The sequence below is a fragment of the Heptranchias perlo genome, chromosome 24 (assembly GCF_035084215.1).
Source record: "Heptranchias perlo isolate sHepPer1 chromosome 24, sHepPer1.hap1, whole genome shotgun sequence".
NCBI classification, from domain to species: domain Eukaryota; kingdom Metazoa; phylum Chordata; class Chondrichthyes; order Hexanchiformes; family Hexanchidae; genus Heptranchias; species Heptranchias perlo.
In genome coordinates this window covers 42,664,724-42,680,514 of record NC_090348.1, presented here as the reverse complement: position 1 = coordinate 42,680,514, position 15,791 = coordinate 42,664,724, and the positions used below count along the sequence as shown (strand labels likewise).

At 41.7% G+C, this 15,791-nt stretch overlaps 1 protein-coding gene across 1 annotated transcript in view; it reads left to right on the top strand.

Moving 5' to 3' along the window:
• Positions 1–9,507, top strand: part of chchd3a (coiled-coil-helix-coiled-coil-helix domain containing 3a) — a 230,631-nt gene extending 221,124 nt beyond the window's left edge. Inside the window, exons 7-8 of the mRNA XM_068005174.1 lie at positions 6,980–7,115; positions 9,122–9,507. Coding sequence (XP_067861275.1) covers positions 6,980–7,115; positions 9,122–9,145 — 160 coding nt within the window. The 3' untranslated portion in view covers positions 9,146–9,507. The remainder of the gene's footprint in view (positions 1–6,979; positions 7,116–9,121) is intronic.
• Positions 9,508–15,791: the final 6,284 nt, after the last annotated feature.

Genomic DNA, 15,791 nt, shown 5'->3' with positions numbered 1-15,791 from the left:
ACTTGGTGCAAGTTAGGATATGGGCAGTAAAGTTTTGGATGAGCTCAAGTTTATGGAGGGTGGAAGATGGAAGGCCGGCCAGGAGAGCATTGGAATAGTCGAGTCTAGAGGTGACAAAGGCATGGATGAGGGTTTCAGCAGCAGATGAGCTGAGGCAGGGGTGCAGACGGGCCATGTTACAGAGGTAGAAGTAGGCGGTCGTAGTGATGGGGCTAAAATAAAAAGCAGAACCAGGATCGGCAAGGATTAAGACTGAAAATAACTGCCATTCATCACATATTTTCAATTAATGCAGTTGTGACAGCTATGGCTTCCTATTCTGATAAACCTGGAGAATCAACAGGTGCTGCCAAACACATCCCGAGCAAGTGATCATTATAAATCCTATACGAGATGCTTCATTTCCCTATAATTTCGTGTTGAGACTAAATAGTGAATCACGTAACACAATCATTCTGTAGTGATAACACATTCTTTTTAAAAGTTAAACTCCTACAGCCTAGGCATGAAAGCATATTGAACTGCTTTTTAAACTTATCCAGATGACATTTTTTTCTTCTTATTTTCTCCCTTCCTCTGATCTAGGTGCTGACTCTTGCTGCATTACTGTTCCTTGGGCACCAGCTCCCCTCCAGTATCTCACCTAAATGAGCATCATTCACGAGTGAGCCTAGATACTGATTGTAAGCAAGCCATCAGAGCTAAGCCTGATCCTTCCCTCACCCAACATTTGTACACTTCATTCCTAGTGAGCGTTAAGAGATAATGTTCAGGAGTGGCTGTTTTTTTTTCTTCTTCCCCTCACTAGGACAGTGAGGTAAATCCACTTTATTTTTTTTTAAATCACAGATGGTCCTGAGTGAGCATGCGGGCTGTAATTCAATCGCTGGGTTAAGATGATGCTGTAATCAACTACTACCATATTCTTGCCATTTTTGACATCATGTGAATCTCCTAATTAAATTACAGCCTTGTTACTTTCTCCCAAACCATCCATTATATCCTTCCATAGCCATACAGCATTTGAAGAGTTATTTGATTTGTTTGAAATGAAGGGATTAATCTCGGTGATTGACGGTTTTATCCAAGCTACATCATCCACATTCTTATTACCTTATTAAAATTTAATTTGTTGTGAATTTATCTGCATCTCTTATAAATAAGAGAAACTTAACCTTGTGTCCCGGAACTCTAAAGGCTGCTTGTCAAAGTGTACTAAAGCATCTGAAGTGATCCTGGGTCCCACATTGCTGTTTTGTATTCTGATTCTTTTCCTTTATGACTCCTGTTGATGCCGAAGCAAAGGTTAATGCCTTTTAAATCATGTACAGTGTGCCGTATAGCTGGTGCCAATGCATTCCGATCTGACCACCTCCATACCATCGAATGACTCTTGCAAACAAAAACATTTGCAGTTGCTTTGCATAGAAAAGGGAATGTAACCGTTTCATTTACAAAAGAAAACCAACCAAAAGAACATGCTGCTTGTTTATTGAAACAGTCATCTTACCAGAAATATCCTTTCCAGTTTCCCTACAAGTAAACCTGTGCATTATGACTTGGATGGCAAGTGAATGGGATCAATACCTCCTTGCACTCCTAGTGCAGTTCTTCTGAATAATGGAAGAGTTTGCTGGAAGGATGTGTAGAATGAGCACTTTGCTGACTGTTTTACCAATGATTGGTGTAGGGTTGAAGGTGGAAAGTGGTTATGGACTCTAGGTATAAGTGGTTAAATCATGTCCAAAGGGACCGCGTGACTCATAACTGACTCCTGTTTTCTGGAAGCTTCTTTTCGCAGAACTGAGTTCCGGTTACAAGATGCTTTTAATTTTCTCGAATATCTAATTTGTTTGGAAGGATTCAGTGTACACAATCTAGTGATGTGTTCTCTGTTCATAGAATGCAGCTGTAAAACATTGTTGACTGCGAATGAGGGACCATCAGACTGCAAGCCTAAATACATGGAAAATGCTGTCCTGGAGCCATTTAGTTAAATAGCCTGCTGATATCCACACCCTATGCTCATGCATGAAGACTGGGCTACTAGGGGAGAAACCAGAGGAACAAGTGGGAAGAAAAAAAAATTAAAACAAAGGGAAATAGCAAATAAAAGTAACAACATTAATGATGATCCTTTATAGCTCATTTTGAAAGCATGGGACCAATGTGCTGGTAACTCTTTACCAGTGAATCTGAAATAGATAAAATATTAATTAACTGTACAATTAACCCTTAGATACAGCTATGACACTGGCATCTGCCTGACAATGTGGAATTTTGCCCATGTATGTCCTATCCTCAAAAACAGGATAAATCTAACCCAGCCAACTCCAACCCTATCAGCCTCCATGAGTAATGTAATGGAAGGAGTCATCAATAGTACCATCGAGCGATACCTATTCACCAGTGGCTTGCTTGCCAATGCTCAGTTCAGGTTCTGCCAAAAACACTCAACCCCAGACCTCCACAGCCTTGATCCGGACATGGACGCAAGAGCTGAATGCCAGAGGAGAGGTGACAGCTGCCTTCAGCATCAAGGCAGCAGTCAACAGTATGGCACCAAGGAGTATAAGAAAACAGGAAAATGTGGGTCAAAGGGATAATCTACAGTGGCTGGAGTCATAACTGATACAAAGGAAGATGGTTGCGGTTGTCGGGGACCAATCGTTGCAGCCTCAGGACATCACTGCAGAGTTCCTACAGGAAGCATTCTTGGCCCAAACATCTTCAGCTGCTGCATCAATGATCCTCCCTCTGTCATAAGGTCAGGAGTTGGGTCTCTTCACTGATTCCGTAGTGTTCCATTCCATTCACAGATTCAAATAATGAAACAACCCATGGCAGCCTACCACAGGACCTGGATAACATCCAAGCTTGGGATGACAAGTCGCACCACTTTAATACCAGAAAAAGTCCATATCGAGCTAGAGAAAGCCCAGACATTTCACCCAACCTTCGATGGTACCACCATAGCCGATTTCCTCCACCATCAACAACATGGGCGTTACCACTGGCCACAAGCTTAACTGGGCCAACCATATCAACACCGTGGCTACAACAACACGGCAGATGCTGAGTACCCAGTGATGAGCTCACCTCCTAACCCCTTAAAGCCTCCCCACCATCTACAAGGCTTGAATCAGGAGTGTGATAGAAAACTCACCACTCACCTGGATGGGTGCTGCCACAGTGACACTCAAGAAACTCAACACCATCCAGAACAAAGCAGTTTGCTTGATTAGCCTCCATGTCACTAGACTGAATAACCAACGCCTACACCACCAACACAGTGTGGCTGCAATATGTACAATTTACAGGATGTGGTGCAGTAACTCACTAAGGTTACTTCAATAGCTACTCCCTCCCCCCACACCATTCTGACTTGGACACATATCGCCATTACTTCATCACCGCTAAGTCAATATCCTGAATTCCTTACCTAACACCATTGTATGAGCACCATCATCACAAGGAATGCAGCAGTTCGAGGAGAAGACCCACTACCACCTTCTCAGGGCAACAAGGGATGGAGAGTAAATACAGACTTGTCAGCATTGCTCAACATGCCCTAGTAAATAGAATTACACAAATCAAATACTCATCACTGTCAGAATTAGCCAGGGTGGAAATGTCAGAACCGGAAATGTGCGGATCTATCAGAAGTAAAATAATAAAACCAATATCATGGGCAAGTGCTGTGGTATGGCATGACAAAAATGTAGCTTTCGCAACAAGTGTACAAATTTGCATAAGAAGTCCTGAAGGCAGACTGTCGGGATCTGAGTGATATCAAATTACTTGCCCTACTATACTTAAAACATAACATTGACATTTAGGCAAACTGTGAGTGAAATTTCCCGTTTAGTGAAAAATGGGAGAATACTTGCCATTCTCCTGAATTAGTGAAACTGCTCATAAAATCACACTCTCAGATATCGCACATTTGAAACCCGTACACCCCCTTGATTTTGTTGGAGAATTATTAGTTACAGATAAAAGGGGAATTCTTTCAGTCTTTTGTTTAAAAGAGGAGTTTCACTCCATTGTCTTCATCGGCAGAATGTAACATTTAATCGGATACTGTCCAATCTCCAACCTAATATTTCAGCCTCAGGGTTTTTTTGTTATTACATTTTATTATAATTGTTTGGAATTCCAAACACATTCATCTTCACATCAAATCCTTTTTGCTAGTAAAGAATATAAATAGACCAGCACAAAAAAACAAAATCAGTTCAGTTACACAGGCAAGAGATTTTATTGAGCTATTGAAGTCAAATAAATGCAATTAATTCTGTCCACTCAGGGGGATCCTTGACTGAAGTTCAGAAAAAAGAGCTAAGTATTAAGTCAACCATGGTTGTGGTGGTGATGCATTGGAGCCTTGATAGACAACACAATGGATGGTGGGGGGAGAAACATTGGTTTGTGCCTTTAATCCACCAATTCACTGACTGGTTCAGCCATTCTGCTGTTGGAGGTACTGAGTGGAGAGTCGATATTTTCCTACAAGTATTGAGGGCCTGGGTGGGGGTGAGGGGATAAGAGTGCTGTAAAATAAGCTAAGAATTTGCAATGGATTCCTTGCTGTCCCTTTGGCTGCACTTGGCAGGGAGAAGAAAATAACAGGGAGGGGCTTTCACCTTAGAGGTAAAAGGGAATTGAAGTTCAGTCCAACCTAAATACTATCAGTGTCGTCGTCGTCATCAATATAATTGAAAAGATTCCAACATTATCACCTAGTCAGATATGTCAGTTTCATTGTCTTTTGGCATGTTCTACAAGTTGACCGTATACTTTCAAGCATCTGGCTGTACCTGCTTAATATTTTAGAATGGCATCAACCTCTTTATTCTGCTCATTTCTCAGCCAATACAATGTCCATTGTTTATCCAGACCTTTTTTCTTTGTTTGCTTCCAATGTAGCCAAGACTGTTCACACCATCAAACACATAGCTTTGAGATGGTCATTATTCAACATTCAAGTTACTCTGGCATATTCCTGGCCATCCTCTTGAACAAGAGCCCACACTTATCAAATTCATTTTCATTCATGCCACGTCACTTGTTATCATCTCCCTTGCCTTGCGTCCCTTCATGGGTATGTTTCGGAGTGTGCAGGGCCTGCAGTGTAGGCAGCCCACTGTCCAGGTTATCATGTAGCTCAGAATCAATTCTTAATCTCTCCCTATAAAATCAAAGAATTTTACAGCACAAAAGGAGGCCATTCAGCCAATCATGCCTGTGCTGGCTCTCTGAAACAGCTATGCACTTAATCCCATTCCTCTGCCCTTTCCCCATGCCCTTTTTCTTTTTCAAATATGTATCCACTTCCATTTTAAAATGTATTATGGATTCTGCTTCCACCACTGCTTCTGATGGAGCATTCCTTTCGCTCTTCCCCATTCAACTCTCGATTTCAAGTGAGCTTCCAGCCGCTGGCAACAGCTGAAAAACAAGAATTATATAACACTCACTGTTAATCCTAAATTTTTCAAAAGAAATCAACTGAAGGGAATCAACTGATACAATAATTTTGAAGGATACCGATGATCACTCTCCCTCTTTGCAGTATTTTTTCGGGGGAATCATTGAAGTATAGTTTTTCAAAGTGTCTCTGAAGTGCTGTCTCTTGGCAGCAGTTTATTAACATGAGTAAGGATTGATTGGGTCCATTTGCTTGTTGCCTTGTTACTTCTGAATATTGGAAAACAGCTAATAACTATAAGTGACTCATGCATGCGTGTAGTTCACATCCGCCTGGGATTGAACTGATTCCATTTCTGGTGTTTCTGGACATTTGTTCTGATTGCTGGATTGAACTGGTTTCCACGTATGGACAAACAGATGGAACTATTTCTCATTAGCAGTCGCAGTGGGAATTCAGACGTCATGTGCCTAATACCCCATTTATACTGGGGTTGTAAATTCACATTTGTGCTAAAATTGCAGCTTAATGACAATAACTAGGGAAGTATGAAGAGTGGGAGAGCTATCTTCTCTGCCTGGATTAAAATGTCCAACCTTTCTCCTTTTCCCCTGGGGCTGCACAGCAGGCAATTGGCATTGGGCTGAGACAATTAGCTTTGCTTGGTATAACACCCAATTCTAATCTGTTACAGATACCAACTGCAAATGAAAAGTAGGTGTTTGTAGGTTGTTTTATACTGAAAGTAAAGAATACCTGGGAGTAATTACAAAGTGGTAATTTGCTCATTGGGTTCAGATATATACTGATTTCATTTTAATACTTTCCCTTATGAGCTAAAAAAAATTGTTAGCATATCTGTACTCTTGACCTCTTATCTGTACAACACGTCAGTTCAGTGTGATCCCAGCAGAACATGATCTCAAGGGGTTGAATGGTATGTGGCACTTTTTCTTTACTGAAGTAATGTCTGAATGAGATATTAGATGTGTCCATACTGTACTGGTACCGGTCTCGGTTTGGAGAATGTTACATCTCTATATAAGGTTATTAGCCAGAATGAAATCTCTACATGATCTAATATTCCACTACTTGTGCTAATCCTTTTATTCACTCTAGATTATTCACGTAATCTAGGCTGATACTTCAGTGCAGTACTAAGGGACTGCTGCACTGTCGAAGGTGCCGTCTTTCGGATGAGATGTTAAACCGAGGCCCCTTCTGCCCCCCTCAAGTAGGTGTAAAAGATCCCATGGCGCTATTTCAAAGAGCAGGGGAGTTCTCCCCAATGTCCTGGCCAATATTTACCCCTCAACCAACATCACTAAAACAGATTATCTGGTCATTGTCACAGTGCTGTTTGTGGGACCTTGCTGTGCGCAAATTGGCTGCATTGTTTCCTACATTACAGCAGTGACTATACTTCAGAAGTACTTCATTGGCTCTAAAGCACTTTGGGAAGTCCTGAGGCCGTGAAAAACGCTTTATAAATGCAAGTTCTATCTTTCTTTCTAATCTAATCGTTCTTGCTCTTGTTTCTTTTCCCAGGAGGTACGAGTCACGACCCATCTGTGCTGATCTCCAAGGGGATATCCTCCGCTGCTATCAGAAGAACCCGGAGCAGACTCTCAGCTGCTCTGTGTTGGCCAAGCAGTACGTTCACTGCATTAACCATGCCAAACAGGTGAGCACAGTAATGTTAGGCATGCGAGAGTTGGGGGGGAGGGGTGGGGGGGGCATTTAGGGACCTTAGTGAACTGAACTTCAGTTCTCGGGTCTTTTTATAGTCATTCACCTTTAAGACTGGAAAGCTTTTAGCGTTAATGTTTAACCATTTCACCATCGAGAAGCTCAATTTTTCTTTTCAATTTTTTTTTATGTACCCAAGCCCCCAAAAATGTCAACATGTTACAATAAGCTTTCCCTGATGGCTCAGTGTCTAAATTCACAGGATGCTTTCCATGGTGAGAAATCGTTTGCTGATGCTCACTTTCCAAGTTCACCGGTGAATAATGGCCACTTGGACGCAGCACCAAAGGACCGTCTTTGCTGGTGGAACTGTACTCCAGTAAGAATCAGTGCTTTCAGGCAAGGGGGCGGGTGAGAAAAGTGTTTTTACACAGAATTAACAGCACAGAAACAGGCCACACGGCCCAACTGGTCTGTGCGGGGTTTATGCGCCACGAGTCTCCTCCCACCCTACTTCATCTGACCCTAGCAACGTATCCTGCTATTCCTTTCTTTCGATATAGCTCCTTCCTATCCCAGTGCTGGTGCCAATATATTTAATAAATATCTCAGTGAGATGCAAAGCAGTAATTCTGTCTAGCAATTATAGAGCAGTGCTCTTTATGAACGCTTGTAGAACCAAGAAATTCAATTACTGCATTAAACTAATTTTCAGCTGCATTATTTTGAAATTATTCAACGTGTCTCATTATTAGGCTATGGACACTGAGAGTCTGGTTTCAGATGGTAGTGGTACTGAAAGGGAAGGCTTTGTTTCAGCTTACTATGTCTGTATGTGAAGAGAGAGTCGTCACAGACTTGTCAGCAGATGCACTGGCCAGAACATTGCTGATGTGTTTGTACACTCATGTGTTGGCATTGATTATTGTGAAGAAAAGTATTCACTCTTCTGCAAGAGTAAATGGAATTAGCAAATCATTACTGAAAGAAACAATGTTCTTACGTAGGAACGGTTGTAGTTTAGGCCATTTGGCATATCAAGCCTGCACCATCATTTTGTTGCTGTGGTGGCACTATCTTTTTAATCCCAATTCCCTGCTTTCCTCCACATCCCCCTTAATACCTTTACTTTCAGATAAGATGTTAGGCCGAGGCCTCTTCTGCCTGCTCAGTTGTACGTCCAAGGTCCCGTGGCACTATTCAAGTTACATTTAGGTGTTGCACTTTGATAGGAAGAATAAGGAGGCCACATACTGCTTGGATAATAACAGTTTAAATGGGGTAGAGGAGCAAAGGGATCTAAGGGTACAGATGCACAAATTACTAAAAGTAGCGAAATAGGTTAATAAGGCCACATTCATTTAACCTTTTGTGTGAATAAGAATTTCCTGAATTTGCTTTCAACCCTTAAACCCATGTTCAGGATTCCCTAACAAGAGAGGAGAGTCAGGCTATCTTTGGCAAATAACGCTGTGTGACGAGCAGCCGCATCATATACCAGAGTGGTCTAAGGGTAGCTCTCACATTTTCTTTCTCCGCCCGACCTTATGCCCTGCTGAGACCATGCAAGAACACAAGAAACGATGGGGACAAGAAAAGACCCAATGAAGGTCACTGCTCTAAGACCCTATCTCTGCCATCATATCATCCAAATATATTTTAAATTTACTTTTCACTAATTTCCATTTATGTCTTACAATCCTACTTCCTATTCCAGAATACAGAGGGAAGAGTATTTTTCTCCTGTAAAGGCATGTGGAGTAGTTATCTCTACACATTGCCAATCAGCTTAATGAGAACTATAAAAGGTTTATTAAGTGAATGTATCATGTTTATTAATATCTATTATCTTAATGGAAACATAGAGAGTGCAGTAGATATGCCCAGGCTGCAAAACAGTACATTCCTGGAAAATCAAACACTTGGTTGAAAATTACATCAAAACCTTTGATATTCTTTTCTTTTGTTGTTTTCACATCTTGTTTTCCTTCCTCACGTTAGAGCCTGCTGGGCAAAGGAGGTTAAAACAACCTGCCGTCACATCAAAAAGCCCTCATCCTCAATTTCAACAACGGAACATCTTTCAAGAGCAATCAAAGAAACTCGGCTAAGCATCGGGACAATATGGGAAAGAGGAAACAAACGGCCATTGTCACCACGGCAACAGCAGCAGCTAGCACCCTAATTTAATCAGTGGGGATATGTTCAGCAGGGTTGTGAATGTCTTAACAACCTGCCAAGCTTATAGTCCTACCGGGGAAATATTCGGCTTTTCTGTAATTGTTCTGTCCTGTGACATGAGGCGTAATATTTTTGTTTTGTTTAATATGAGGCCTTTGAAACAGTCTAACAATAATGCGATTAAATCTATCTTTCAAAGATCAAAATGCAGCAGACTTGTCCTAAACCATGTGGTTCTGGTAATTGTGTCAGAGCACTAAATATACAAAATGCGTTGGGTTATTTTGAGTATGCACATTTCATAACACAATTTAATAGCTTTTTATTTCTAAAGCCCCGTGATTTTGTTTGAGCTGAACTAGCACGAGTCCAGTTTATCTCCAGCCAGATCTGAAGTCAGATTTTACCGCTTTAGCACAAACCTTGGAGCAAAACTGCATTTGGATCTGGACTATTGAACCTGGCAGAAACCAACTTTCTGATCGAGATTTGGAGCTCGTGTATGACGTGGCGGGGCCAATTTTCCTGTCCCTAGCACATGTATGCAGCAACTGATAAAAGAAAAGAAACACTTGCATTTATATAGCGTCTTTCACAACCTCAGGGCATCCCAAAGCGCTTTACATCCAATGAAGTACTTCTTTGAAGTGTAGTCACTGTTGTAATGTAGGAAACATGGCACCAATTTGCGCACAGCAAGGTCCCACACACAGCAATGTGATAATGACCAGATAATCTGTTTTTTAGTGGTGTTGGTTGAGGGATAAATGTTGGCCAGGACACTTAGGAGAACTCCCCTGCTTTTCTTCGAATAGTGTCGTGGATCTTTTACATCCACCTGGGAAGGCAGTCGGGGCCTGGGTTTAACGTCTCATCCGAAAGACGGCACCTCCAACAGTGCCGCGCTCCCTCTGCACTGAAGTGTCAGCCTAGATTTTGTGCTCAAATCTCTGGAGTGGGACTTGAACCCAAAACCTTCTGACTCAGATGTGAGAGTGCTAACAACTGAGCTACGGCTAACACTATGCAGCTTAACAGATGGGGAAAGCGGGCAGGGACCCGTAAAACTGTGTCTCTGCCCCTTTTCTGCATGATGCTCGTTTCTGATGGACAGGTGAAGAAAGTTTCTGCCTGAAACATTCTAATATGCAAATGATACAGGTGCAACGTTATAGCACCTCCTCCATCTTTGATCTTTATGCTGGGTCCATGCCATTCCGAAACAATGCCATTATAAATGGGTGGACAGAGTTGCTTGGTACTAAGTATTGACTGGAAGTAAATTTAAAGGGCCAGAAAGAAGAGTCATTCATTAACCATTAGTGATCCCCTTTTCTTTTTTTTTCTGCTGGTGCATAGGTTCTCATGCGCCTTTGTGCCAACAGTCTTCATTTGTTGTATTTTTTTGCCCCCCAACATCATTCCTGGCACTGATGGGTTTCCCAATGGGATTCCCCATATCTGATGTTCTCGGAAGAAGAGGAGAACCACTGAAGCGATGCCAGGCAGGTCGGGCTGCATGAGAGCTGCCCTGTGCCCACCTACCACATCTGCATCCACAGGCAGCGGAACATATACTGTGTTGCATCCAGTGATTACTGATTGCATGCAGGGATTGCAGCTCCGAAGGTATGTTGCAACAGCAGGCCCGATAACACGGATATATACGGAGGTCCAACTAACTGTTATGCTGGATGACTTTCAGAAGCATCCCAATCCCAGCGTGCCATGCTTTAGAATCATAGAATGGTTACAGCACAGAAAGAAGCCATTCGGCCCATCGAGCCCGTACCAGCTTTTTGTAAGAGCAATCCAGTTAGTCTTATTCCCCCATTCTTTTCCCATAACCCTGCAAATTTTTTCCCTTCAAGTATTTATCCAATTCCTTTTTGAAAGCCATGATTGAATCTGTTTCCACCACCCTTTCAGGCAGTGCATTCCAGATCATAACTACTCGCTGCGTAAAAATGTTTTTCCTCATGTCACCTTTGGTTCTTTTGCCAATCACCTTAAGTCTGTGTCCTCTGATTCTCAACCCTACTGCCAATGGGAACAGTTTCTCTTTATTTACTTTAAACCCTTCATGATTTTAAACACTTCTATCAAATCTCCTCTTAACCTTCTCTGCTTTAAGGAGAACAATCCCAGCTTCTCCAGTCTATCCACATAACTGAAGTCCCTCATCCCTGAAACCATTCTAATAAATCTTTTCTGCACCCTCTCTAAGGCCTTCACATCCTTCCTTAAGTGCGGTGCCCAGAATTGGACACAACACTCCAATTGTGGCCGGACCAATGTTTTATAAAAGTTCAACATAACTTCCTTGCTTTTGTACTCTATGCCTCTATTTATAAATTATAAAGCCCATTTATAAAACCTATTTATAAAGCCCAGGATCCCATATGCTTTTTTAAACGCTTTCTCAACATGTCCTGCCACCTTCAAAGTACTGCATGAAAGAAGGCATGCAAGGGTGATCAGCATCCAGCAAAGCCTGATTAGCTGCATTCCCCATGCTACCGCCAACCATATTTTCAAGCATTGTCCCAGCAACAGCTGTCTTCACAGGATCCGAGTCAGCAGAAAGCCAGATGTACAGCTTTGTCATTTCTTGTGAAGGAAGCCTGCTGCCAATGTGCACCATGGAGTTGGCAAGGCAGTAACAGCACCAAGTCAACTACAGGCTCAAGTGTGCTTCCAAAGCCCTGCAGGCATGTTGCAATGCATATTTATGGGCATGGTGCTTTGGAGTTGCAAAGAGTGCAACCACCTGATGCAGCACCATCAAGCAGGGGCTTGGATGTTGGGCTGCTCAGTCACTTGCCTGTAATCATGGTGTTTCCTTTCCATTTATTTTTGTCAGTCATTTCTTAATGCCCTGGCCTTTTTGCCTTGGTAACAGCTGCTAATGGGTTGAGAGTTGTCTCTTGTACCTTTTCTAAAGGGTTTCCGAGTTCTTGTCACCCTATCATGTCACTTTCTTTTAATTGCCCCCTTTACTTAAAAATTTTGCTTACAGTTGTGCACAATTTTCTGCTCCCACCAGTAGTGTGATCCCCACATCTTCACAAATCTGCAAATAATTATACAAATGGGCTGACCCAGGAAATTTGATTGCTATTAACACTTCACCATTCTGGCAGGATCAATGCCAGTTTGTACCCATGTAGACGTGATGTACACCAGTAGATGAAAATTAGGCTTGTTTATTCTCTACTCTTTGTACTCTGTATATGATTGGGTAACATCGAAAAGTCCAGTTTCCTAATCTGCAGTCTCACCTGGCTTGAGACGGCACCTCTTGCAACTTCAGTCTATGAAAAAATTGTTAGCATATCTGTACTCTTGACCTCTATCTGTTGTCCACCTCTTTATAGAAACAGGAGTAGGCCATTCAGCCCCTTGAGCCTGTTCTGCCATTCAGTTAGATCATGGCTGATCTATATCTTAACTCCATTTACCCACTTTGGTTCTGCATCCATTAATACCCATGCCCAACAAAAATCTATCAGTCTCAGTTTTGAAATTTTCATTTGACCTAACCTCTACAGATTTTTGGTCAGTGTTATAAATGGGCAGACCTATCTACTGACATCAGTTCTGGTGAAGAGTCCAACCCAAAATGATGGTCTATGTTGTCTTTAGATGCTTTTACATTTGCTGCTTATTTAGTTTGGATCCGTACACTGGCTCCCCATGTTTACATTGCTAAAACCAGTTTCCTTATCCCAGAATCAGATCCATAAAAAGATGGGTGCACGATTCTACCACTAGGATAAGAGAAGCTGATAACTAAGGTAGGCCAACTATACACCCCCAGTATTTTATATCAGAATTCCAGGTTTACAGTTTATCCTTTTATCTCTATTTTCAGTTCCTGTGTGAACAACATCCTAATGGCCAGCAGCAAAATACAAGCACACTAAAATAAAGCTTTGAAAAATGGACGTAAAATGATTTCATCCTAGCCATTTACTACCACTGCTCGCTACACTGCATAACCAAGGTCTTTGGAGTAAAGGACTTTATGTTGGTCAGAGCCCCTAGCTGTGTTTCCTCGTGGTTTAATCTGCAGCCCCAATTCAATCAATTTGCCCTAAAGCTATGCATTTATTCCAAATTGTGTTAATTTCTTTGACCTAACGCTACAGTCAGGATGAATGTTTATTTAAACAGCAGACTCTCTTTATTTTAGTATGAATTGTGCCAACTTCGTAACCAAACTAACAGATGTTAACGCTATTCAAAATGTTAATTGGTAAACCATAGGAACAGAAGTAGGCCATTTAGCCCCCCGAGCCTGTTCCACCATTCAATGAGATCATGGATTGTCTGTGACGTAACTCCATATACCCTCCTTAGCCCCATATCCCTTAATACCTTCGGTTAACAAAAATCTATCAATCTCAGACTTAAAATTAACAATTGAGCTAGCAGCAACTGCCATTTGCGAAAGAGATCAAGGTCTTGTATGGAAACAGTTGCCCCAGTCAAAATTTATGACTGTCATGCTCAACAACACATCATGCATGAGGTTTTAATGTGCTATAAAATTACAGTATCACAGACAATCGCTTTAAGTGTACTATTGCATTCAAACACCCTATTGCGAATGAAAATTAGATTCAACCTCGATAAACCAGCAAATTTAAAATCACACTGTCCCTTAGGCTAAAGACTTGCACTATGACATAGGTTGCAGTGTAAGTGTCTGCAGCCTAAGGGGCATTGTGGTTTTAAATGTTTTGATATATTTTTACATTAGGAAGCAAATTTCTTCCCTAACCTGGTTGGCCTCCATTCCCCCCCCCCCCCCCCCCCCCACCGCTTTCCCACATCTCTCAAGTCTCTTCTTTGAATTGGGAAAAGTAGTAGTGATGTGTCAAACCTCCCAATCCAGCAAAAACAGCATGATTTTTCAGTTCTATGGGCAACTGCACCCCCCACCCCCAAACTCAACACTTTTAATACATTTCAGATTGAGAGCTTGGTTCTACCCTCACTTCTGCTTAGCTAGAAACAAAAACCCATGGAATCTGCTTCCACCACCCTTTCAGGTAGTGCATTCCAGATCTTAACAACCCTCTGTGTGAAAAAATTTCTCCTCATTTCCCCTCTAGTTCATTTGCAAAATCCATGACCTCTGGTTACCGACCCACTTGCCAGAGGAAACAGTTTCTCCCTACTTGTCCTACCACCGATCTCTAACCAGAACTCCTCTTTCCCTCCCCACACCGCACAGTATGTATATGTGGCTGTCATGTGAATGCAGATTTGGATCAGCAATAATTTCCCCCACACAATTGCTTGGTGTGCTGACATTTACTGCCTAGGTTCACACAAGAAGAATGCCAGCTTGAGAGAGGTATTGGAAGGCTACTAAATGCACTTTTATTTTTGAAAATTGCAATCAACGAAAAACAGCCCTGACTTTTCCAGTTGTAGCGGGATCCACTTTTTCATGAGTTGTAAGCTGATGCTGCTGCACTCGGCCATTTCGCTTCTGCTCAGTAGCTAATGGAGGACAGCACCAGGTAAAAACGTACGGGGAAGAGCGCTGTTCTCCTGAACCAACAGTACGATGTAAGAGCATCTTAATCCTACCCATGGAGCAATGTTCCAGCACGTCACTGCTTTCAGGACAGATGGGGACAAAATTGGCAATTTAAAAAAAAACAAAAGATACGTGTTCTCTTTTTAAAAAAAAATATAAACCTCCATTTGAAAATTAGGAGATTTACTCTTAATTGTTTTGCTGGTTTGTCCTTGTGAATGAAGTTAAAGGTTTCCTACCTTGTGTGTGACCGTGCTGACTGGAATGATTGGTGTCTGGAAGGCTGATGAAGAATTGATTACATTTTGATCCTTTCTCCATTTCATCAAAGTGTCAGTCAGTAACCCCTGTCAGTCAAGTCATGATCTCAATATAGTGAAATGTTTTTGCTATAAACAAGATCGCACTCTATGAAGGTTCCTCTGCGGTGCAATGACGACTCTAGGTTCTTTTCTACAGTATTCTTGAAGCTTGATGTCTTCAGGCCATCTTGAGCCCCTGTCTTCAATTTTCAGCTGCTCCATCTAATGAAGATCCAAGATAAGTGCACTGAACTCCTCAGAAAAAAAATCTTCAACAGCATTGTAGATAAGGTGTGTTGTAATACCACAAGTAGCAGCTTGAGATTGGTACCTCCTTACAGCAACAGCGATGAGTTAAACTGTTGGATCAGGTTACCCTGTGGCTAGGGAAATTGCAGCTCACACATGTGTAGAGTTCACTCACTGGTGGGTTAAAGTTTCATGTTAACAAAGACAATGAGACTTTGCTAAATTTAAAAAGATTAAAATGAAGTTTTATGAAAGTTGATCTCACATCATTTGTCTATATTTGATCTGGGCAACTTTCACATCCTAGTTGCATTATACAGGTTGTGTCAAAATTGTTTTGCATCAACAGGAAACATATAAGTAGCCTCAATCCAAACACAGAAAT